The 14,125-nt window shown below is 39.0% G+C and overlaps 1 protein-coding gene across 1 annotated transcript in view; it reads right to left on the reverse strand.

The window, feature by feature from the left end:
* Positions 1–467: 467 nt before the first annotated feature.
* Positions 468–14,125, reverse strand: part of LOC115222851 (F-box only protein 3) — a 14,886-nt gene continuing 1,228 nt past the window's right edge. The window contains exons 2-11 of the mRNA XM_029793197.2: positions 11,773–11,862; positions 10,094–10,248; positions 8,763–8,880; positions 7,609–7,690; positions 6,634–6,787; positions 5,749–5,833; positions 3,287–3,421; positions 2,789–2,904; positions 1,527–1,640; positions 468–619 (exon numbers count right to left, since the gene is read on the reverse strand). Coding sequence (XP_029649057.1) covers positions 534–619; positions 1,527–1,640; positions 2,789–2,904; positions 3,287–3,421; positions 5,749–5,833; positions 6,634–6,787; positions 7,609–7,690; positions 8,763–8,880; positions 10,094–10,248; positions 11,773–11,862 — 1,135 coding nt within the window. The 3' untranslated portion in view covers positions 468–533. The remainder of the gene's footprint in view (positions 620–1,526; positions 1,641–2,788; positions 2,905–3,286; positions 3,422–5,748; positions 5,834–6,633; positions 6,788–7,608; positions 7,691–8,762; positions 8,881–10,093; positions 10,249–11,772; positions 11,863–14,125) is intronic.

Here is a 14,125-nt window from a genome sequence, read left to right on the forward strand (position 1 = left end):
TCTATCTTTGTTCCAATTAATTTCCAAAATACTGATGAATTTAATAAGCATGTCACAAAAGTCAATATTAAAAATATTGGTGTAACCGTATTACTTTACTCCACACTATAGAGCAGGTCCTGCTTGAACTGTACCCATCCTTGGATCTCGGGCTTAAATGTGGCCCAAGGGTATCTTTACTGGAATTCCCTTCACTATCAATATTCAAGCCAGCTACTTACATGAAATTATCCTTACATCACAGCCATTTAATGCAAAAAGAAAGATTTTTATGCAAACAATTTTGGCAACAAAAGGGTTGACCCTTTTGTTGCCAAATTTGAATTTTTGAGGGGAAATTTTAAAAACTAAGTTGCCCTATTATATTCGGCTGATCGTCAGAGTTTTACTGCACATAGCAATTCAGTTTTGGCATGAAAAAAGTTTATAATTGCATGTGTGTTAATAAGAAAAGTTCAACTTTCAAGTTAGTATATAAAGATTTTAGTAATTTAATGAAATGAAATGAAATTGAATTTTGAAATGAACAGGGCTCATAATCGTTTTTTTCTCTCTTCTTCTGTGATATACGGGAGGCACTTCATGTGAAAGCGAGGACACTGGATTCTTATCAGTTCATCTGTGAAGTAAAAGAGAAGTGATTTATATGGGTTGGAGATAATCAGGATAACATAAGAAACATTTCATTGAAGCAGTTTATATGGCAAAAACAGATCAAATGGCAAGTGTTCATGAAACTTAATATAACACCTGCTATTTGATCCCTGTTTCTGCCATATAAACTGCTTCAATGAAATGTTGCTTATGTTAGGTCCTATAATTCAGAAGCGTCTTGGCTTGTTGATGTGGATCAAAACCTCTGCAATAACATCATCAACACTGTCTATTCTACCCTTGTCAGACGAAGTTTATTGAGGCAGATTTTCTACCAGATGCTCTGCTTGTATGACAGTGACCCTCATTTACAACTAGCACACGAGTTTCCTTTGGTCGAGTTGGGCCTTGCCCAAGGTGGTTGTGAAGCATGGGTCTCTTGAAGTTTGGTTCGTCAGCTTTTGAAGCTGGAAACTGTTTAAGTAGTTTAAATAACAAGTTGCCACAATAGTGGGTGATTTAGGGGTTAGGTGGTTGCTGATGAAGGAGCAAAAGCTCCCACAATATGACATACATGCCCATTATCCATTTTTTTCATCTGACATCTCAGATACAAAATGTGCTGGCTATAATTTGTATAGAACATTTGGAGAGATAACCGTAACAAGGTTTCAGAATGCTAATGGATGGAAAAGGTCAAATGAACACACTACTTTCTTACCAGGCTACAAATTTGGGGTGACAGAGAAGAAAATGTTTGTGTAAGATGTTGCACTATTTCACTTTTCTTTTTCTGCATTGTAGACAATTATATAAGAAATTAATGGATTTCTTTCCTTACACTTAATGAAAAGGGCTTCTATTTTTAAGAACCTTTAAGTGGTGTGAAAAAAGAAGAAAAGGTTTAGAATATAAAAGAAATTATCACTTACCTGTTGCATAGATGAGCATTGTGAAAAAGCCCACCATATTTCCATATGTTGTATTGAAGGTGACACAACTAACCCACGAAAATTCAACTCCAGGTCTCATTATAGGGTATTTACCTGCAAAGGAAGAGGTGATTTTTTTAAATTTTAATATTGTGTGGTCGTTGCCAGTGCTGCCTAATTAGCTCCGGTGACACGTAAAAAGCATCACTGCCGCCGAACTGGCATAAAAACCACCCACTACACTCTCGGAGTGGCTAGCGTAAGGAAGGGCATCCAGTTGCAGAAACTCTACCAGATCAGATTTGAGCCTGGTGCAGCCTTCAGTCAAACCGTCCAACCCATGCCAACATTGAAAGCGGACGTTAAACGAGGATGCATGCATTCACTCAGATTACACTACATTTTGCCTAGATGCCGTAGTCTTTATCTCCATTAAAGACGTTTCATCTTTACATCAGCTGACGGTTAAGGCTGACTCGGAAACGACGTCACTAAGTTAATTAATACTTGGCAAGTAGGGGAGACAACTCTAGAGATATTCTTAGTGTTAAGATTATCCTCAGGGAAGTATATTTGTTTAATGTTCTGGTCGGAATTTTGATGATTGAACAAACAGTAACAATAGCAAAGAATAATTGCTTAGAAAAATGACAAACGTTAATTGTTAAGACGTATCATGCCCGATTCTTTAGGAAGTGACAAACAATGGGAGGCTTGGCTCTTATTTAAAATATATGCCTTCCACTTATTGTATTTCGATAAAGATTAGTGGTGCGACCTATCCACTGGACGTCTGAAGTAGACGGCGGGCGCGTACTCTGGGCCTGGGCTTTTCAGTTTTAAAAATTGCAAACCGTAAGTATATTAACGTTAAAAAAAGGGTCATGTAACTCCCCAAATTATAATGCGATCCATCCGAAAATATGTACAGTAAATCCATTCACGAGGCTTTGGTCGGCCTTTTCTATTTCAAGCCAAGGTAACAACGGAATATAATAAATACTGGATGAGCCTTGTGAAGGAGACAACAAAAGGCCGAGATATCTGGTGGCTTTGCTGTACTCAAGACATGTCCACCATGGCAGAATTGATGCTGGCGTTGCATAAAATCGCCCAGCACATTCCGTAAAATGATTGGCATTAGGAAGGGCATGTAACCATAGAAACCAATCCAGAATAAACAATAAAGCCTGGTGCAAGCCCTGACCGTACCAGCTGGAAAAGCGGATGTTAAATGATGAAAGAAACAAAGATTACTTTACCTACAACACCTGGTCCACTGATTCGGTCTTCTATTCCATTTTCATCGGTGCTAATCCAATGCCGAGAGATTAACTGACATGATTTAGATTTTGGTGCGTCTTCAAACATGGACATCCTATGAAACAACAAAAAATAAAGTTTATGAACAAATGTCATTATCATCATCGTTTTAACGTCTATTTTTCCATGCTTGCATGGGTCAGGTGGAATTCATTGAAGCAGATTTTCTACAGCTGGATGCCATCCCTGTTTCCAAACAAGGTAATGCATTTTCTTCGTGGTTGGGCATGTCATTTGTTTCCAATCTTCTGTAAAAGAAAACATGCCCAGCCATGAGGAACCCTTGTTTGGAATCAGGGATGGCATCCAGCTATAGAAAATCTGCTTCAATGAATTCCACCTGACTGTTGTCTGCTAGACTATTCATCAATCGTTGCAGATTTTATATTCTTTTGAAAATTCCAGCAAGACAGAATATAAGAGAGAGAGAGGCTTACGTGATGCGATATGTGAAAAAAAACTCCGGTGGACTTGTCATGCTTATCATGCTAAGTTCTGGGTGGAAACAAGTGCTGACTTTTACAGAGAACATGTTATCAGTCACTGCAACGGTACCAGGTTCATGGTAAAATCTGAAAAAGAAAATAATAATAACTAAAGCAGTTAAGATTGTTTAATACTTTCATAGCAATATTTCTGATGAAATTAATCCATTAACTGCCAAATTATTTTATTCATATTTTGGGGGCTTTGCCAGGTGTCTTAGGAGTTAATATAATTTATAGTATTTAAATTGCCTTCATGTGTGAATTATTTTGGAAATAATGATAAATTTTTCAAAAAGTCTCAAATGGGGATTGCTGAAAAAAAAGAATATTTATCCTTTTCTATTCAATTGCAATAATAAACATTTTAGTTTTTTCTTCTTTTGAAACTATAGTATCAAATGCGAATGTTTATGAAATATCAATGAATGATATAGATGGGAACGGCAAAAAAACAAAAAAAAATGTTCAAAACTGTCAATATTTTTGTAGTTCAAAAATTGCGATTTACGACATAAAATGTCCTCTGGAATTAGGCAGAGCTAATAATGACCAACTTTAACTACTAAATATTGTTAAACACACCAGGCAAAATGATTACTGGTATTTCAACCATCTTTATCCTGAGCTCAAATTTGCCTTGCATTCTTTTTTTTTTTTTTTGGAGGGGGGAGGGATCTATAAAAGTACCAGTTGAATACTGGAGTTGATGATTTGCTGGCAGAATATGTTGGGCTAAATGCTTAGCAGCATCTCATCTGTCTTTACGTTCTGAGCTCAAATTTTGACTATGGTGTATATATAGAGAGAGAGACAGATATGTCTGAAGTGCTCAGCCACTTGCACGTTAATTTCACGAGCAGGCTGCTCCGTTGATTGGAACACTCGTCGTCGTAACCGACGGAGTGCCGGTCTTAACCTAACAACTACAACGGCACTCACGAGTCAAGGAAGAGTTATTTCCCTTGCGTTGAACATAATGGAAACCAATCTTTATGATGTTTGACAATTTCAAAGTTACTTTTGTAGTAAAAGTGACAAAAGACGTTTTAGGACAGCGTCTTTCATCATACTGTACTTGCTAATGCCCACCGTCGTTAATTTCCTCATATTTTTCAGTTTAAGAATAAAAAAAAAGGTCAAATGTGGCCGTTTATTATTCTTAGAGTTAAATATATACGTAGGAGTGAGAAGTAAAAAAACAAAAACAATTCCCCACCTTAGGTTGAAAATTTGGGAGCTCAATAGTCTCTAATGGCAAGGCTGATGCACTGGAACAACCAAGCACCATCACAAGCTTCACCAGTTAGCTCTGCGAGGTGAGCTGCCAGTGAAGACAGGAACCTCGCAGTCAGTGGTCCGACCCCACCAAACGTCTCGAATGCCACAGGATGGAAAATGTAGTTGGCTGACAGATTGCAGTACTTCAGGATTTTGTTCCACTCAGCTGCAGAAGCTGTGTATCTCGCCCTGGCTGCAGCATCCGGGATGAGAAGAAGCAAAGGAATCGCTAACTGTGACTTTCTAGACAAGGCATCTGTCTCTCAACCAGGACCACAGGGTGATGCCATCAGGTCAATCCTTCGCCATTTAAACTAGCTAAGTCCACCCCCAAATATTCTACCTGTTTTATGTTCAAACTGGCCGGATCTGGCCTCTTACACTTCTGTTACAATGTCATTCTAAACTTAAACAGTCACATTATTGAAATCTTGAAGCTACAAGATAATGCATGATTAATCGAAAACAATGTGGATAAATAAGGATTACATTTGACAGAATAATCTGAAGACTAAAGGGTTAAATATAAGTAAAGTTTCACAAATCGAAATAAACCACACAATCAATGTTTCGTTCCAGTTTCCGTACCATAAAGCAACTAAGACATACAACTCCCTTTTTCACTACATCAAGTGAAATACATTTATCCATCTCTATTCTTTTCCTTACTTCAACCAAAGCAGATACCTTCCATGGCACAGCACTTCTTCCTCTGAGTAAATCATTCATAAAGAAAATGTCTGTGGTAAGAAGCTTGCATCCCAACCACATGGTTCCAGGTTCAGTCCCACCACATAGCACCTTGAGCAAGTGTCTTTTTCGACAGCCTAGGGCCGACCAAAGCCTTGTGAGTGGATTTATTAGACAGAAACTGAAAGAAGTCCATTGTATATATATGTGTGTATATCTATGTACTTGTGTTTGTCAACAGGTGTTGGTGTGTTTACATCCCCGTAACTTAGTGGTTTGGCAAAAGAGACCAACAGAATAAGTACCAGGCATAAAAATTTAAAAAAAAGAAATCCTGGGGTTGATTTGTTTGACTAAAACTCTTCAAGGCGATGCTCCAGCATGGCCACAGTCAAACGAGTGAAACAAGCAAAAAATAAAAGTATGTAATTGTTGTAACTCACCGATACATTTTGTTGTCAATAATGGAGAAGCGACCGTTTTGCAAGGTCTCTGCAAATTGTGTGAGCCACCGTAGATAGGAGTTTGCTGTGACAAGAGGAATAAATTTAAAAGAAAAAAAACATTCAAAATAGACATAAAAGAAATATCTTTGTTGTTAAGGCTTAAAAAAATTTATAATTTTGCTTCAGAGGCACAAGTGTGGCAGTGCAGTTCAGAAGCTTCTTTTGCAACCATAAGATTTACAGTTCAGTCTCTCAGCGTGGCACCTTAGGCAGCAAGTTTTTTCTACTCTAGTCTGGAGCCAATAATTGCCTTGTAAGTGAACTTGGTAGATGAAAAATATGCGGAAGCCCATCATAAATTATAATAAATAGTCATCGATTTATAATAATAGTGGTCGTCATCATCAATATTATTATTAAGGCAGTGAGCTGGCAGAATCGTTAGCATGCTGGGACAATTGCTTAGTGGCACTCCGTTCGAATTCTGCCAAGCTCAACTTTGCCTTTCACCCCTTTTGGGGTTGATAAAATAATTACCAGTTGAGCACTGGGGTCAATATACTTGACCTAGTCCCTCCACTAAACTTGCCGGCCTCATGCCAAAGTTTGAAATCATTATTATTATTATTTAATTTCCGTTTTTGATCCTGGCAATAGTTCGACGGGAACTATTTTACTCAGGGGATTCGGCCCTTGTAGCTATTTGATCTTCAAAAGATTCAATTATACTTTTGTAATTAAATATCATTACAAATTCTATAAAAATATTTTGTGCATTGTAGGATTATAACTAATTTATTGCAGAAAAATTTTAACGACAATGTCGTAATATGGACCCCCAAAGGTCATAAGAACCATTGATCTAAACAATGTTGCTCTTACCTGAAATAAATACATTCCCTCGTTGTACATAATGGACGTGGTAGAAAATGGTGCTGACTGGCAGGTCACACTTATCGGAGATTACCAGATACTGGCAGACATTCGACCTGGAACAATCAGTGATTTGGCAACATCCACGAAGCATCCCACGTTCCTAAAGCAAGATGGCATCAGAAAGAGAAAGAAGAAACACGATTATTGGAAATATTGTGTTATGGTCATCTCTATGTAATTTTGACTGTAACCCATGGTTTAAGTGCACTGCTAACACAGCAGGACATGGTATTGGCTTATGAAAATGTTTAATGTACTTTGTAGCAAATTATGGTTGCATGCTGTGTGCCTACAAGTCGTTAGAAATATTGGTAATTACATTTATATAGGTGCAGGCCTGGCTGTGTGGTTGAGAAGTTTGTTCTCCAATCATATGGTTCTGGGGTGCACCTTGGGTAGATGTCCTCAGCTATAGCACCAGGCTGAGCAAAGCCTCAAGAGTGGAGTTGGTAGATGGAAACTGAAAGAAGCTCACCATGCATGGGTGTGAATGTGTGTATAGGTGTATATATGTGTGCCAGTCTCCTTTCCTTGACATCGTATGACAGTTGTAAATGAATGCTACCATGTTGGAAGCAGTTCCTTCGTTTGGCTTTTGTGGAAATATTTTTGGCCACAGGGAAATATCACTTCACTTGGAAACACACAAGGGTTCATGACGGGGTGAATACATGGATGAGTGTGTGCATGTGTGTGAGAGAGAGAGAGATGGTGTCTTCTTGTTTTGACATCTTGTGATGGTTGTTACCATTATACAAGCAGAATCCATTTCCAATCTGCCATGTAAACATGTCTGGTCCCTGGTGGGATGAAATATTACCTTACATGGAAACATGAAGGGCACCCAGCCATAGAAAATCTGCCTCCAAGTGAACATTAAAATGACGACGATGATGATGATGAAAAACAGTCAACTCTTACCGCATAACTCATCTTTATGGAAGCTAGTGGAAGAAGTTTCTCACAGACTGCATGGTCAGCTATTTGTACCATTCCCAAAACTCTGGAAAGAGACACAGAGATACATTGTCATAAGAAACATATTTTGGAATTTAAAAAAAAAAGGAGAAAATAGACAGCTCCTGACAAGGGAAGTTTGATAAAATAATATTTCAGGCACAAAGGCCCATTTTCAGAAGAAAAGAACGGTCTAAAAATAAAAGTTCAGTTATGTAGGATCTGTTAATCCATTCAAATTTGAATGGATTAACGGATCCTACATAACTGAACTTTTCTTAGACTGCTCTTAAACACACCAACACTGGCTGTCTCATAAAAGCATCCTGCAGCTGGCCCAAGACTGTAGCCATGAAAGTCCAACCAAAGCCTTGCAAGAAGATTTAGTACACAGAATTATTATTATTATTATTATGACGTAAGGCAGTGAGCTGGCAGAATCATTACCACGCTGGATGAAATGCTCAGTGGTGTTTCACCCATCACTACATTCTGAGTTCAAATTTGCCTTTGATCCTTTCGAGGTCAATAAATTAAGTACCAGTGAAACACTGGGGTTGATGTAATCAACTAATCCTCTACCTTCAAATTTTAGGCCTTGTGCCTATAATAGAAAGGATTATTATTATTATTTATGTACCGGTGACACATAAAAAGCACCAACTGATCATGACACATAAAAAGTACCCACTACACTGACAGAGTGGTTGGCGTTAGGAAGGGCATCCAGCTGTAGAAACACTGCCAGATCTGACTGGAGCCTGGTGCAGCCTCCTGGCTTCCCAGACACCGGTCGAACCATCCAACCCATGCTGGCATGGAAAACGGGCATTAAATGATGATGATGACTACTACAACTACTACTTCTGACCAATGGCAGTAGTAGAGTGATGGACTGACAGAATGGTCAAATTGTTGGACAAAATGGTTTCTGGTATTTAGTTATGGGGTTTCACATTCTGATTTCAAACCCTGCTGAAATCAATTTTGCCTTTTATCCTTCTGGGGTGAAGGAAACAAAATACCAGTCAAGTTCTGGGAGTCAATGTAATTATCTAACTCACTCCCATAAAATATTCACTGGGTTCATATCCAAATTACAAACGGCAATTACTTACCCAAGATATTCTGTTAGGGATTCTCCATTGTGAAAGCTCAGGGAGCATCTTAGATCTTTCGGTAGGGGACATCCAATGTATTCTTCAGCTTCAGCAAGTTCCTTCTCTCCAGCTGGACCTACAATGATACAACAATTATTAAAAACTTATAGAAACAGTAATAAAGCAAGAACTGCCAGGCATGGCTGTGCAGTTAAGAAGAATCACTTTGTAACCATTTGAGTTTGTGTTCGGTACTACTGTACAGCACCTTGGGAAAGTTTCGGAATCACTGGTCCATGGTACTCACTTGCCTGTTTGGTTCTCAAGAAATCAAGAAAACCAATACCAGACAGACAAAATACTGGGACCAAATGTAATCTACTAAAAAGAAAATTAACAATTCTTGAAGTTGGTGCTCTCTCTCTAGCATGGCCATAGTCCAGAAATATAGCATCAGTGGTGCTTTTCCCTGGCACAAACCCAAACTGCATCTCATCTAGGCTGATTCTCTCTCCCTAATTAGTTGGGCTATGAACTTCTTCATTACCTGATCCAACAACTTGATACCTCTGTAATTATTTGTATCTAAAGTGTCACCTTTACCTTTGTAGCAGTTGACTATGGTGCTGCTACTGTGATACCATGTGGACTGAGGTCCCCATTGACAGGCCACTGATATTAGCCTTCTTAATAAAGGTACTATTTAGAAAGGTGAAGCTCCCTTCAGTCATGAATGACCATGGGATTGCTCCTAGAAAGTTCCTCTTTGAGACACAAGTCCAGGCAAGGTTATTTATGGGAGCCCAGCAGTCGCCCATGCATACCAGCCTCTCCTCTCCACACTACTGATGTTATCCAAGGGAAAGGCAAAGGGGCCAATACAGCTTGGTACCAGTGATGTCGCAACTCATTTCTACAGCTGAGTGGAACTGGAGCAACGTGAAATAAAGTGTCTTGCTCAAGAACACAACACACAGCCCAGTCCAGGAATCGAACTCACTGCCTTATGATTGTGAGCCCGAAGCTCTAACCACTGAGTCATGCGCCTATAATGATACTATATACATTGCGGGTGTGTGTGTGTGTACCCTTGTCATGACACCACATGATGGTTTTAAATGAGCATTCCTGTCATACAAGCAATATTTGTTTCTAGTCCGCCATAGAAGACATGTCTGACCATGAGAAAAATATCACCTTGCTTGGGGACAGGAGTGGTCTGGCAACTGGAAAGGGCATCTGGCCAAAGAAAAACCATCCTCAGCAAATTCCATTTGCAAGGATGGAAAAGTGGAAGTTAAATGATCTCTCTCTCTCTCTCTCTCACACATGAATGGATGTAGACTTACCAGCCAAGGAATTTTTCAAGAGAGGTACATTTGTTTCTATATAATTCTCAATGGTTCTCCAAGCTCGCTTGATTTGTTTATAAATTGGTAGATATTTGCCATCTTTTATGTAGAGTTTCTTGAAGAAACTTCTCCAGGAGACATTCTCAGGACATCTGCAGGCACAAGGAAACAAAAACCAATGTACACTGTAACTTTTAAATTCAGAATAGAAGAAATTTTTAGTACAAAATAGAATTTCACAGTCTGTGTGATATAGAGGACAGTTATATACAGAACACACATATATATATCAAAAGGATGTGTTATAATACTATTCCACAGGCATACCAACAACCCAACATACCTCCATCATCAGCTGCCCCATGGATTTCATTATGGTTTTGACACCAGGCCAGTACCATTCAATCTGGCAGTGTCCACAGCACTAAAATAAGTGTTGTTTAGGAACAAACAAACCAAAGAAACCACTCTCTCAAACACATTAAAAATGGTAACAAAAACAGGACAGTAAAGACAGTACAAAATATAAACAGTAAAAGACAGGACAAGGAGAATAACAGTAACACAAACACAGAGAGCTGTTAAGCCACGACGAAAGAAAAAATATTTTGAACACTTTTTGAGGTCAGCAAGAGAGAGACAGGAAAGTCGTCCACACTTGAAGGAAGCCAGGTGAGAAAGACAGTAGTAGCCTCGTCGCGGGTCAACGACGGGAGGGAGGAGGAGGAGAAAAAAAAGAGAATGCTTGTAGAGAAAACCAGAAAGAATGAGGAATGAGAGAGCCCTCCCGTCGTTATATATATATATATATATATATAAAGTTCAGCAAAATTTAGATTCAAATGAATATGGTACTTAAGTCAGATGCACCAGAATTTTGTAAGGTATTATCCAAATAAATCCACGGGGTGATTATAATAAAAATAGACAACAAGAAAATGTTTATTAAAATGATGTAGCATGAAACGATCGTACCAAATTACCGGAGATATACTTGTTTCTTATTTTGATATATATATAAAGCCAAAATCATAGTTGTGGCCAGTACCCCAACTGGCTCCTGTTCCGGTGGCACATAAAATGCATCATCTAAACATACTCAATGCCAGTCTCCACTGACTGGCTCCTGTGCTGGTGGCACATAAAAAGCCACTATCCAAATGTGGTCGATGCCAGTGCCCCCAACTGGCTCCCAAAGTGATGGCACGTAAAAAGCTGTATCCAAACATGATCGATGCCAGGGCCGCCTGACTGGTTCCCATGCTGGTGGCACATAAAAAGCTACCAATACACTCTCAGAGTGGTTGGCGTTAGGAAGGGTATCCAACTGTAGAAACTGTCCAATCCATGCCAGCATGGAAAACGGATGTTAAACGATGATATAGTCATGTGATTTTGCTATTATAATTTTGTGTAAGAAATTTTTTAAGTGGTGTTCTAAATTATAATTCAACCGCAAGATGTTAATTATTTCACTAAATTTCCCTTCAGACTCTTAATTTCAAAATTAATTAAAACATAGAGGCAGAGTATTTCATTAAAAACACAGTTTAAAACAGGAATGTTTGTAATATGGAGAGGCATACATGACATGATCCGTACGAGGAGAGACATATTTTACACAATCTTAGGAATTGCTGTTTTAGTAGGAAATAAAAAGGTAAAAAACGACTTACGTTTCTTCAAGAAAATTTTGGTAGCAAAATCTTTTCCATAGCAGATCATCAAAATGAATATCGTAGAAACGTCTACACACTTTGCAGCACCTACAATGTGAAACAACAATATACACCGTTGCAGCGAGTGAATATATACAGACAAAATAAAGATACATACCTTTACAGTTAGAGGATATATAAGAGAAAAATAAAGATTGATACTGTTCTAGTGATAATATGAGGTACTTATTTTGTTGACCCCCAAGAGGATGAAAGCAAAGTTGGCCTTGGCTGAAATTGAACTCAGAACAAGTCTGGTGAGCTAACAATTCTGCCAGTTTGCCACCTTATTATAATAAATAAATAATGATGTACAGTTTTGTAGTTGCAATATGATGGATAAATAAAGACATCCACTGGCAGCTACATCATTATCCTCATCATTTAACTTCCGTTTTCCATCCTGGCATGACAGGAGCTGGCAAGCCAGAGGACTGCACCAAGCTCTACTGTCTGTTTTGGCATGACTTCTACTGTTGGATGCCCTTCCTAATGCCAACCACTTTACACAGTGAACTCGGTATCTTTCACATGGTACCAGCAATGGTGAGGTCTATTTTGGCATAGTTTTTACCAGGGCTGTGGAGTCAAAACAAAAAACTCTGACTCCTTTTTATGTAATTAAGTGATTGTGGTCTACATATCTCATAAAGCATACACTTGTACTTTGAGTCGGCCTATACATTATAGCTGGTTTATATTAAAGAAGAAAGACACTGTGAGTCGGAGTCAGTATAGTTTTACCGACTCCAATTCTGACTCCAGCAACCCCTTAATTGTTTCCGACTCCATGACTCTCACTCCACAGCCCTGGTTTTTACAGCTGGATATATATGGTGTTAAAGCCACAATAAGGAACAGAAATAAACACAAGTACATTTTTACTGCTACAACATGATACGGAAATAATTATTGTTACTATCATAGCTACAACATTCATGTAGTGTCATAGCACAATATTAATATGCATATAACACAGAAACATCATTCTATATGACCTTCAAGGTACACTGGCACCTCGTCACCACCATCTTTATTTCACTTCCAGTTCCACTCCAATTACTCCCACCCACCACCACTATCACTATCATCAGCATTTAACATCCATGTTCTATGCTGGTGTGGGTCTGATGGTTTGACAGGAGCTGGTAAGCCAGAGGGCTGTGCCAAGTTCCACCGACCATTTCAGCATGATTTTTACAGCTGGATGCCCTTCCTAACACCATCTTTATATAGTGCAATCTAGCCATCTATTTCTATGGCAAAAAATCTGTTCCTGCCCCCTTTTTTTCCATACTTTAACCTCTTAATCCCCTAGCACAAAGTTGCCTCCCATCATCACCATCACCTCCTTAACACAGGGGTCCCCAAAGTTTTCAGATCATCGACCCCCGGGGATGTACAAGAAAATAAATATATGATAATAATTAAGTGCAGTTATCGACCCCCCCCCCCAGGGGTCAATATCAACTACTTTAGGGACCCCAGCCTTAATACAAACAAGGTTGTTCTTTCCAGTTTCCTGTGTAAAACATGTTACAAAAGAATAATATTTTGCTCAGAAACAGGTGAGGATTGGTGACAGGAGGGGGGCTTCCAGCCATAGAAAATATGCCTTAAGTTCCATCTGACCATGTAAGCGTGGGAAAGTGGTCATTAAAACGATGATGATGATGACAGGTGCACACACAGATATAGGTATCATCATCATCGTCGCCGTCATTGTTTTAATGACCACCTTTTATGCTTGAATGCATCGGCTGGATACTCGTCCTGTTGCCAACACTTACCTGTTTACAAGCAAAGTATTATCATCCTGTGAAGGCACATGGCTCAGTGGTTATAGCGTCAGACTCACAATTATGGGGTAGTGAGTTCGATCCACGGACCAGGCTGTGTGTTGTGTTCTTGAGCAAGACTCTTTATTTTCATGTCGCTCCAGTTCACTCCGCTGTAGAAATGAGGTGCAACATCACTGGTGCCAAGCTGTATCGGCCCCTTTACGTTTCCCATGGATAACATTGGTGGCATGGAAAGGGGTGACTGGCATACATGGGTGACTGTTGGTCTTCCATAAACAACCTTGCCCAGCCTTGTGCCTCAGACGGGGAACTTTCTAGATGCAATCCCTTGGTCACTTGTAACCGAAGGGGGTCTTTACCCTATTATCTCCTCATAGCCAGACATATTTAACAAGACTTGAGATGAAGGTGATGCTTGTTAACAATTATTGTGCAATGACAGGACAAACAGACACACATGGAAAACATGTCAAATGATGATAAGTAAAATAACAGATTTTGGTTTATAA

The sequence above is a fragment of the Octopus sinensis genome, linkage group LG21 (assembly GCF_006345805.1).
Source record: "Octopus sinensis linkage group LG21, ASM634580v1, whole genome shotgun sequence".
In the NCBI taxonomy this organism is placed as follows: Eukaryota; Metazoa; Mollusca; class Cephalopoda; order Octopoda; family Octopodidae; genus Octopus; species Octopus sinensis.